This window comes from Nicotiana attenuata, unplaced genomic scaffold (assembly GCF_001879085.1).
Source record: "Nicotiana attenuata strain UT unplaced genomic scaffold, NIATTr2, whole genome shotgun sequence".
In the NCBI taxonomy this organism is placed as follows: Eukaryota; Viridiplantae; Streptophyta; class Magnoliopsida; order Solanales; family Solanaceae; genus Nicotiana; species Nicotiana attenuata.
The window spans coordinates 306237-317830 of NW_017671116.1; the positions used below are offsets into that span (position 1 = coordinate 306237).

At 41.5% G+C, this 11594-nt stretch overlaps 1 protein-coding gene across 1 annotated transcript; it reads left to right on the plus strand.

Annotated features, from left to right (window-relative positions):
• The first annotated feature begins 2602 nt into the window (after positions 1-2602).
• Positions 2603-4653, plus strand: LOC109206016 (uncharacterized isomerase BH0283). The gene is made up of 6 exons (XM_019368781.1): positions 2603-2767; positions 2843-3040; positions 3181-3477; positions 3726-3887; positions 4146-4229; positions 4320-4653. The coding sequence occupies exons 1-6, from the start codon at positions 2738-2740 to the stop codon at positions 4425-4427; spliced, it is 879 nt and encodes a 292-aa protein (XP_019224326.1). The 5' UTR covers positions 2603-2737; the 3' UTR covers positions 4428-4653.
• The last annotated feature ends 6941 nt before the right edge of the window (positions 4654-11594 follow it).

An 11594-nucleotide genomic window follows, 5' to 3' on the forward strand; every position in this document is an offset into this window, starting at 1 on the left:
ACCCAATCGAAAATAATCTGAAAACATCCAAAAATCCCGAAATTGCAAAACCCGAGCCCCGGGCCCACTTCTCGAAACTCAGAAATTTTCACATCAACGGGTTCCTTATCTCGCCACGAGTCTATACATATCATGAACTCTCAAATCCGAGCTCAAATGACCCATCAAAACCCAATCTAAAATCTCCAATTTCCAAGCCCTAGTTCTTCCCTTTTTGCTAAGTTTTCATAAATTTCTAGGTTAATTCTACAATTAAATCATGTTTCTAGTTCATATAACTTACCTCCAATCAATCCTCTTCGAAACTCTCTTCAATTCCCATCCAAGAGCTCTCAAAATACTCAACAATGGTGGAAAATAACTTACACTCGCGGAGGAAATGTTTTTAAAACTATTCTGCCCAGCTCAGATTTCTTCTATGCGATCGCGGCCCCAGGATCGCGATCGCGAAGAGCAATATTCCAAGGCCTCCAAATTGGCCTATGCGAACGCGTCCCACTTCATGCGAACGCGAAGAATGACTTCCCGGAACTATGCGAACGCGACCTTCCTAGTGCGAACGCGATGAACAAATAAGCTGGGCCCCCAGATCCTCTTACGCAAATGCGGACTCCTCAATGCGAACGCGAAGAACCAATAACTTCCCTTCCGCGATCGCGGACCATCTATTGCGAACGAGTAGAGTAAAACTCCGGCCTGCTCAAATCCTTCTATGCGATCGCGGCCCCATGCTCGCGATCGCGAAGGCCAAATCGAACCTGCAACATCTGCTGCATTTCTGCAATCTCTCCAAGACTCAAACTTCCCGTTTAGCCATCCGAAATCACCCCGAGGCCCCCGGGACCTCAACCAAAAGTACCAACACATCCTAAACACATCATCCAAACTTGTTCCAATCATCAAAACACCTCAAATAACACTAAAAGTATCAATTCTCATCGAATTCAAGCCTAAGTTTTTCAAAAACTTTCGAAACACGCATTCGATCAAAAACCCAACCAAAACATCTCCGAATGACCTGAAATTTTACACACACATCCCAAATCACCTAACGAAACTACTGCAACTCTCGGAATTCCATTCCGACCCTCGGATCAAAATCTCACCTACCAACCGGAAATCGCCAAAATACTAATTTCGCCAAAATAAGCTAATTTCTACACCGGACCTCCAAAACCACTTTCGATCACACTCCTAAGTCACAAATCATCTCCCGAAGCTAACCAAATCACCGCAAATCACATCCGAGCCCTCTAACTCACAAGTCAACATCCGGTTGACTTTTCCAAACCAAACCTTCCTTAAAGAGACTAAGTGTCTCATTTCCTACCAAAGTCTCTTCAAACCAACTCGATCACATAAGATACGGATAATGAAGCATAAAGAAGCTGATAATGGGGGAAACGGAGCGGTAACCCATGAGACGACGTGTCGGGCCGTAACAATCAACCCACAGAAATTTATCTAAAAAACCAAAATAGCGAAAAACTTTTCAGTGTAGCATAAATTTTATGAGAAACAGTAAAGATAATAAAATTTTCAGCAGAAAAAGAATTTCAGTTGCCATGCATGTAGGTAATCAACAGAAATAGCCATAAGCTCTAGATGTCCTAAATTTTATTCTGAAACAGGAGACAAATATATGAAATTTGCAGGTGCTAATCAATATAAATTAACTTCCGACATTCAGCTGAAAGAACTCACACATGCAAGACATAAAATGCACAAAGCATAAAGAAATCAAGAAAAAAAGAAAAAAAAAACATAGGAAATCACTTTAATTGTTATTATTAACAATCCCAATACTAAAGAAAAAGCGATAAAATTGCTCTCTGTCGCCTTAAATTGACACATGCATGGTTGGAAAAATATAGGAAAGAGAAATAATATCCATCTCTCTGCCTTTTTCTAGTGAGAAATTTGAAAAGTTACAAATGAAATCCAAAAAAGAGTAGCAAAAGTAAAAAAACAAAAAACAAAAAGGCAACCAGAAGAAAATTAAACGGAAAGGAAAAGAATCTAGCAAAAATTTACCCACAAATTGAAAGCTTAGAGAATCACAAATTAGACAAAATGGAGAACCTTAAAACTGAGATAGAGACCCACGAAATGAAATAAACCATGAAAGAAATGCACTGATAGAAGATAGAAGAGAAGTAGATGAATGAGAGAGAGAAATTAGTGAATGGAAAGTGTAAAAGAAAGGCAATAACTGGTAAAGTAAAAGTTGATCACGTGGGGAACAAAAGGACACATGTGGTCCACTTTCAATGGGTCTTGTATTAACATAATAATGAATCCAGGTTCTAGAAATATCCATATCTGAAATTACCAAAATACCCTTGGTCGTCCAAGGAACCTCTGCCTATTATATATATAGTTAAATAAATAAAAGTGAGTAGGAATCCGTTACAACAACTACCGATGACTAAAAATAAAACTTGAAAAGTAGTGCCAAAATGATGAGATAAAATAATCCAAGTTAATTAATGATGGTCGCAGTTGCCAGCTAAGGTTCACTCTGTATAGTCAATGAACAAAGAATAAAAAAGAAAGGTTGGCAAATGGAGTTTGATATTTGTTATCTTGATCGCCAAGAGCCATCCATTGACTAAGTGACTCCTTTATTAACTACTCCCTTTTGACCCTGCGACTGCTTTATTAATTAGTATAAAATCCTCAATATCTCGTGCTTATACCAGACCACCAATTTCTTCCTTAGACTAATTTTGTTACAATGGCCATGAAACCCGTGAAGTACTGTGTGGTAAGTAAGATCTGTCTCACTCATTTATGTTTCTTGAATGGTATTTTCATTGTTTCAAATGGTTGTTTAACTCAGGCGGATGCCTTCACTGACGCAGCATTTAAAGGGAACCCAGCAGCAGTTTGCTTATTAGAAGAAGACAAAGATGACAAATGGTTACAGTCTGTTGCTACTGAGTTTAATATATCTGTAACTTGTTATCTCACTCCACTTACCCTATCTAATGAAGCTAACCCCAGATTTAGCCTTCGTTGGTTCAGTCCAGTTACTGAGGTCAGCCTATCTAGCTACCTCCTCTTTCAATTTCAGAACAACTGTTACTCAATTTGTTATTGGAAAAATGGAAATCCATAAGTTTGAAAGTGTTTCATAAGTTTCACTTTTTAGCAAGGAATTTCATTTGTGCTTTGCAGGTAGATCTATGTGGACACGCAACGCTAGCAGCTGCACACTTTCTATTTGCCGCTGGCTTGGTTAAAACTGATACGATTGAGTTTTCAACAAAGTCAGGAATTTTAACTGCCAAAAGAGTTCCAGAAGCCAAAGCTCCATATTCTCAGGACGACTGGCCAGGAGGTTACTCAATTGAATTGGACTTTCCTGTTGTAAAAGTAGCCGAGACCAATTTTGCTGATGTTCCTGCAATTTCGAAAAGCTTGAATGGTGCATCTGTGGTTGAGATGCTTGAGACATCTAAGAGTGATCTTTTTGTACGTATTTCATCTGGTATTTCCTTTTGTATTTACACAAGTGCATTAGATAAAAATTCATGTAAAAGCAACTCATGAAAGTCTCTCTTACAAAGGTACAAACATGAAGGACAATCAAGAAAGAATTTTTGTTTCATTCTTTGGAAAAAAATGACATTTCTTTCAAACTCAGGATGAATATGCTAGATAAAGTTAGTATAAATTAGCCCTTCCTAGGGAAATGAAGATAATTCATGGTGCTTTTGCAGATTCTACTCCCATCAGGGGAGGCAGTGGTGGAATGCCAACCTCAGCTTGATCAAATAAAGAATTGCCCTGGCAGAGGTATATTAATAACTGGACCTGCTCCACAAGGTTCTGGCTTTGATTTTTGTAGTCGCTTCTTCTTCCCAAAGTTAGGAGTCAATGAGGTAATTGCTAGTACTTGAATTCACTGTGAGCATATATACTATTGTGTTCAAGCGGATCATAGTCACTGAAAAAGGTGGTACTGAATTTGCACATCCTAGAGAATTGAAGCCAGTTATTTAGATATTATTCATCATATCTTCACATAACGACAACTGCATATGTAAAATCTATATGTTTGTATAGCTGATGCTTCTCAGATGCCTCACCTGTTCTCTTGTTGTACATATTTTTGTTATTTTTTTAACAAAACTTTTCAGGATCCTGTTTGTGGAAGTGCTCATTGTGCCTTGGCCCCTTATTGGCGTAAAAAGCTTGGCAAATGTGACTTTGTTGCTTTAGCGGTACTTCCTCTCTTCCTCCAACTTCCCTTATCCCCCTTATCAGGAACCAAATGCACAGGCTGAAATTCTTATTCATGTTTTGTGGTTCAGGCCTCACCTAGAGGTGGCGTCGTAAAAGTGCATCTTGACGAGGAGAATCAAAGGGTGTTTCTGAGAGGGAAAGCTGTTACTGTCATGGAAGGTTCTCTTCTAGTATAATGTACGCTAGGAGGGGACATGATAAATTTAATAAATTGGTTGAAGTTTGTGTTTTCTTGAATGAAAACACCACCAACTTGATAAAATCTCTAAATCGGTTTTGGTTATGTACTTCACTGTGACTCTTGGAGCATTTGCAAGTCTCCACTCTCCAGTGTGTTTAAACATTTACTTCTGCAGTTCTGTGCTTTGCTTTCATTAATAACATTTCCATCTTTTCAAACCATTATCTGATCAGAGAGATGAATCTCATTACCTTAGTTGTCTATAGTGAACTTCGTATACCTACAAATAGTGCACAGTTTGTACTATCATCAAAGTTGATGCAATAGATTAGTTTACATTAGGCCTCATTTTCTTGGTAAGCTACTGATAAAGAAGGAATTCAAGTCCTTAATTACGTAACAATAGTTTTACATTGGCAGCAAAATCGGACAGAGACCTAAGCCCATGCTTTGTTTTGAACAATTAAAAGGAGGTCTAAGATCGTTTCTTCTTTTCCAAATTCTCTTCTTTGTTTGGATACTTATTAAATGCGACAGAACAATTCCTGTACTTGACATCGGATCTGTTGAACCATGAAACTTAGAACAATTTTATCTGATGCAAAACCAAATATCCTCCAAACCATATTCTCGTCCTGCAATACAAGATCAATAACTGGAACATAGGGACCTAAAACTATGATATTTATTCCTTTAGCTTCTTAACATACTTTAAAGGGCTTCACCGGCGTTGTCAATTCCTTTAGCTTCATAACATTCCTACTGGTGTTCAGCAACATCAGTGACACCAGCAGGAAGTTCGCAAAGTAATTTGGTATGAGCACATGAAAAAACATGATTTAAGAGAATGCTAACTGAACCGTTAGCGACAGTTAAAGCAAGCGAATCAATCAAGATTTTCGGCCATGTCGACATATCGAGTAACAGGATTCTCAGGGCAGTATGCACAAGAGTTTTCAGCACAATCAGGACCGGGTTTTTTGAAGCAATTTGTGTAAACAAATGTTTGTAGAGAATTGTATGGGTCAAAATCCGCCCTTAGTATATTCAGGGCGAGATGGCATTATGGGAAGAATCCTTAGATCTTAATATTAGAAAAAGCAATTAACAAGTGTTCATGCGGACAGTAAAGGCACCACGTGATAAATGCTCTGAAAAACCAAGAACAGTGGTGTAGCATATAATATTCGATAGGCAATAATAAATGGCATTTAAGTAGATAAAGGGAATGATTCGATCAATAAAAGATGGAATAAATGAACCTTCCGTTTGACAATGATTGAAAGACAAATCCGTGAATAGTCGAGGATTTCTCGGATCTGATGATAAAGTACAAATAAGAATTTTAGTGAAAACTAGATCTTTGTATCGAGTGGAGACCGAATCTTTTTGTCAAAGTGCTTTTCTTACAAAAAATCAATATATCCTCCTATCATTGTTTCTTTTTCTATTTATAGGGGACATACTTCCAAGAAACCTAAAAGTACAAGTGCAGAGAATATCCCAAGAAATATTCTTTTTAATATCCTATCTTGAAAACTAGCCGTTTCTGCCCTATTGAGCATATTCGACCTCAATCCTCGTTGACACCTTGACTACGACTTTTGTCGACTCTTCTACCGCGGGCCGTGCGGCTTCTCGGACCGTCTTAACAAGTGACAGCTTGAGGATTCTTTCCGTAATGCTATCTCGCCCTGAATATACTACGGGCGTATTTTTGACCCATACAGTTAGTCAGTCCGCTTATTGAGACCGACCTCAGGCGGGATTGATGAGCGGATTCTGTTCATTTTGGTCAAAACGATTGGGTGAGCTGAGCGGATCGTGATGATTGAGGTGAACTGGCAACGTGGCCCTTCGTGAGCCGCGAATTTTGGATGCTCCGTCTCACGGTTGGTTTGTTGGAGTTGTGTTGTCCATGAATCAAGGTGATGTCATGACGTCATGCGTCATCATGACGCGTATTCCCGATGCATTGCTTCGTTTTGCGTGGAATCTTGATTGGACCTGCCACTTCGGTGTTGGTGCTAGGTAATAATGAGCCGATTTCTCGGTTCTGATGCCTGAATCTTATAAATAGGGATGTGAGGGTGTAATTTCAAAGTTTATAGATTTCCTGTATCGAAACCGTAATACACTCTTCCTCCTCTTCCATTGTTGTGCATCTTTCCCCTTTGTTCCAAGCGATTCTCGTCATTTTTAATCCTTCGTTGTTTGGTATCACTCTCTCTTTCGTTAAAACATGTCTAACATTCCCTCTGAGTCCAGCGAGGGAAGTGATGCGGTCCCTCTAGCGATAGTGTTTCCCCCTCATGCGGAGAATGTTCTCGCTGCCGTAGGACGGAAGCTTCTCTACGGTGGAGGGGATAGTTCTTCGTAACCCAGATGCCAGGTCTGATTTCTCGAAATTGCCTGAAGCCGAGCCCGGAATCTTTAAATCAGCGATGGAGGAGGCTGATTTATTTGAGCTTAAGGCTAAATACGGACTTCCAATCACATCGAGTTGATCCCTGTCGGATGGGATGCGGTGCAGGTCCACCGTCCTAGGTACTGCGCCTTCTACGCCTACCCCTTTCACGTTGGCTACACTCTTCCTCTCCTTCTGCTGGCGGAGGAGTTTTGTCGCTTCTACGGTATTTTCCCGGCTCAGCTCGTGCCGTATGTCTACAAACTTATAAGGATGCTCACCAAATTTGCGGAGTTGGCCGAGGTTGAGCTCACACTTCGACACTTGACGCACCTATTCACCCCCAGCTTTTATAGGGGGACGATGCTGAATCTTTGCCACCAAGGAGGTAAATGCTTGGTGGTGAAGATGGACGACAAAGCTATCCGCCAATTCTGGCTCAACTGTTTCTTTGTTAGAACTGAGGATGTGGTGGCCAACCCCGGTTTTCCCGGAGGCTTGGAATTGTACTCGTAAGTACATGCCTCTTGTTTGTAGGTATCCAATTTTTCCTTCGTGTTTGGCCGTGGTTCTAATCTCCTGTCCTTTTTTGTGAAGCTACGTGTTCGCTTCTCCTTTTGGTCGACGATATTTCCGACTAGGTGGGACGGCTCCTTCCTCACATCGTGGGGATACACGAGTGGTCGGGCTTCTAAAGGTTTGGGCCCCATCTCCCTTCGACTGGTAAGTTGTTCTCGTCTTCAGCTTCTTAGTTTTTTCTCTTTTGTGGTTTACTTTTGCTGACTTTCCTTTCCCTTTGTACTTCCCTTAACTTCAACTAGGGGGTCCTCGAAGAGGTTGAGAGGTTCCGCACCTGCGTTCCGAAAGAGGAAGAATGCTAAGGCCTCGACTCCCGCCCATTCCTCGACTGTGTCCACCTCGACTCGTGTCCCGATTTCTTATTCGATCCCGACTGCCTCTGCTCGCGCCCTATTGGTGCATCTTGCCCTGTTCTTTCCTCGGCCATGGGAACCTTAGCCCCTTTACCATACCGCCTTGTAAATGAAGATGAGGAGGAGCATGTACCTAGTGAGGAAGATTTGACGCCTCGCGAGAGAAGGTCTATAGATACTGGTGATGGACTGCCCGAGCCATTGACTTAATGGAGGGTGACTTTACGCTGGGCGAGATGGAGACCATTGTCATCGAAGACGATGTTGGGCCGGTGTCTGAGATTCCAAGGTTGGCGAAGGCCGACGTGGGTACGTCTCTTCCTTCTGTGATGACGGAGGCTGAAGGGCCAGCCACTGGAATTTTCGACACTTCGTGGCAAGAGGAGTCGTCAACTTCGCGACTAGCTGATGGTACTTCTTTACCGCCCGACGAGAGAGGTAAGACGTTGCTGAAGAAGGCTATGAGACGAGTTCAGATGTTGATGTTGGTGACCTGAAGGTGATAGAGGAAAGGTTTACCCAGCTTGAGGTAAGGTTGGAGGGGTATACGTAGACCATTGCGATCCCTATGGATCATGATTTGCTGAAAAATATGGAGAACGTTGTCCCCTGCCTCGGCCCCCTTTGTTCCGAGATAGAAGGTAATGCCCTTAAAATGTTGGACGACGTTACTCTATCGAGGAGAATTGCTGGTCTTGCCCTTAGAGGGAGTGTTTAATGTTTTGTTCTTCTCTTATTTTTGCCTTTGTTTTTCTAGGCGTTTTTGTTTCTGACTCACTTCTTTTCTTTTTCTGTTCGTAGACAGTGATTTTGGAGGTCGAGAGCATCCGAAGGGAGGAGAGGCGTAGGAAAATTTTTGTAAGGTTGAAAAACAAGTACTTTGAGTATCGGCGCAAGTACAGTGAATTTTGCCGGCGACTCGAAGAGGGTGACAACATGTAGGACCTTCAGGACGAGTTGAAGGAGAAAGATGATGAGTTGGTAAAGGCCATTGAGAAGTGCAGCGTCCTCGAGGGGACTTTGAGGAATCGTGAAGAGGAGCTTGAGGTTAGCAGGGGCGTGGAAGCCCAATTCAGTGACCTTCAAGCAAAAGTGGTTGAACTGCGCAGGCAATTGGAAGAAAGTCGGCTTCAGCTGGAGGGCCTCAGTAGTGAAGTTGCTGAGAAGCAGAGCAAGCTTAAGAAGGCAGAATCTTTCTGTTTGGACGCTCAAAGGAAGTTGGAGATGCTTGAGCTAGCAAATAGCACCCTTCGGACCAAGCAGGAGAATGACCAGTCCACGACGAAAGCTAAGGAGGATCGACTAGAGGAGAGGGTCGGAGAGCTAGAGAAGGATAATACCCTCCTTCATTATCGTGTGGTCGCATTGGAAGCTAAGAAGGCTCAATTGCTCGCGCAACCCTCTTCTTCTCATACTACAGAATTTTCCAGAAATCCTCGGGAATTGTATGAGGAATGGATTCATGCCGAGGCTCAATTGGACTTGTATCGAGATTTGCATAATGCGGGTTCCATTTTTGAGGTTTCCTTCGAGGATGTCTGTGTCAAGGCTCATGAAGCTCGAGTTGCTTGCGGGTATGATCCCGCCACACCTGAGGGCGATGATGAAGGTGTAGATCGGCTTGAAGAGTATGCTTGGTACGACACCGCTTATCCTGAGGGCGAGGACGACGAAGGTGGGGGTGATCGAGGTGGCGAGGATAATTGTTACACCCCATGTTGTCGTACGTGAAAGTACGCCATAAGTAAATTGATGGAAACTCAGAAAATGAGATGTTACATCCCGCATTTTCGTACGTTAAAGTTTCATCGTTAGTTAATCGACGTAAGTTCGGGAATGAGATTATTTTGAGATTATACGCATTATGCTATTTCAAACAAGTGATGAGTAAATTCGTGAAGGTGAGAGGGTAAGCAAATCGAAGAAAATGAATTTCATCAAAGTTTGACATTTGGGATAAAGTACGGTCCAAGCTATAATACCCGGTACTTATGGACTAGTGCCATACAAGGTACCACATGACCATAATAGTAAGGTGTATAAAGTGTGTTAAAAGTGAGTAGTATTTTAAGTAATTTGAGATAATTCCTAATTATGTGGATAATTGGATAATTATTGGTTAATGGAGAATTAACCAACTAATTAAGGAAATAAGTGGGTAATTATTGGATAAGGATTTAATCCTTAACGAGGCAGCCCACAAAGTTACAAAAATATGACTCTTAAAGCTCACCTATATGTGGCATATTAAGAATAATAGTTGTCTTAGTCAAACAAATAGTGGGGCCCACTCTCTTTTACAAATGTCAGACCTCCTTTTTCTACCACCGGAAGGGGTATATGGGAGTTTTTCCAATTAAAGTGACAAAATCAAAACGGGATTATTTATTTAAGTTCAAAGTCGCCACTTGGGATAATTTATGGTGTCCCAAGTCACAGGTTTAAAATTCCGAATCGAGGAAGTTTGACTCGGTTTCACAGTCCGCGAAACACAGAAATCCGCGTAAGAAATTCTGTTAACCCGGGAGAAAGTGTTAGGCATTCCCAGGTTCCGTGGTTTTATCACGGTCGCTCAACTATTATTATTGGCCTAATTATCTGATTAGTTACATATTTTAAATCTATTGTGCATTTTTTAATCTTTGACCGCTTTTAATTATTTATGGAATTATTCTAGAACAAGTTACGATTGTCGTACACTTGTTTGTTTGGTACACATTGTGAGTCGTGTCACGGGAGCCGTACCCACGACCTACAACATGTTTAAATTATTAACATTATTAGATGTTGTGGCCGGGTCACATAAATGTACCCCCATATTTTATCACAACTACGTCACGGAAACCGTACTCGTAATCGTGATGATCTATTATAACGTGCTTAAAGCAAACTACGAAGTTCGTAATTGTGTTCGTAAGCACCTTAAACGTAAATCCCATTAATTTTATCATCCACGACCCACTTCTGCTTAAATGAGTTTAAACCAAATTCTACTTATACTTCTTTAAGTTTAAAATTAGATTAAATAAACCAAGATCTTATGCCTCATTCTCAAACCAACAATTCACTGCCCAACAGAGAATAACGAGCAAAAAAGAAACGAGAATCTGATAACAAATTAAGCTCAAATTCATTTTAAAACATAGACCAACACGAATCAGATAATCAATCAAATTTTAACTTCATTTGAAATAAAGAGTGAGATACATGAACTGAACCTTGATTTTTCAAAATCGGCAAGCAAGAACGGAATCTGAACCTCAGACGGCGAATCACGAACAACGACCTCGAATCAACCCTAACACAAAACAGCTTTCAAACTCAAATGAACTCCATGAGTGAAAATCGAAGGCAAAAACTATTTTTTTCGACTCTTTGTGTGTGTGTGTGTGTTCGCTGGTTTTGCGGCTCACGGCGTCGCTGGTCAGAGGAGTAGGGCAGGCGACTCTCTCTTGGTTGTTCAGAATCAGGGGTCATTGGTTGGCTTCATGTGTGTGTCGCGGCATTTTCTGGCGAGTTCGATGCTGGTTTGGTGAGAGGAGGAGTTGAAGGGTCGTTTAGGGCGAGGTGAAGAAGCAGCAACTCGTTTTTTAGGGGTGTTCTAAGGTTGAAGATGGTGAGGAAAAGAGTCGTTGATGTAACTCTAGGTTAGGGTGTGTTATTTTTGATTCAAGAAATGATGGAAACGACTGGTCTGGCCGGCGGGTGGTTCTGCTGTGTGCGTGTGGTCGCTTCTCCGGCGAGCTGCGGTGGTTAGAAGAAGAAGGGTCCGTTGGTTTGGTTTTCATGGAGAAGATGATAGAAAAGGCTGGCTCTTCATGTA

Coding starts and splice junctions, on each gene's coding strand:
- LOC109206016 (XM_019368781.1), top strand. CDS start 2,738: ATGGCCATGAAACCCGTGAAGTACTGTGTG. Junction 2,768..2,842: donor AACCCGTGAAGTACTGTGTG/GTAAGTAAGATC, acceptor TGTTTAACTCAG/GCGGATGCCTTCACTGACGC. Junction 4,230..4,319: donor GTGACTTTGTTGCTTTAGCG/GTACTTCCTCTC, acceptor TTTGTGGTTCAG/GCCTCACCTAGAGGTGGCGT.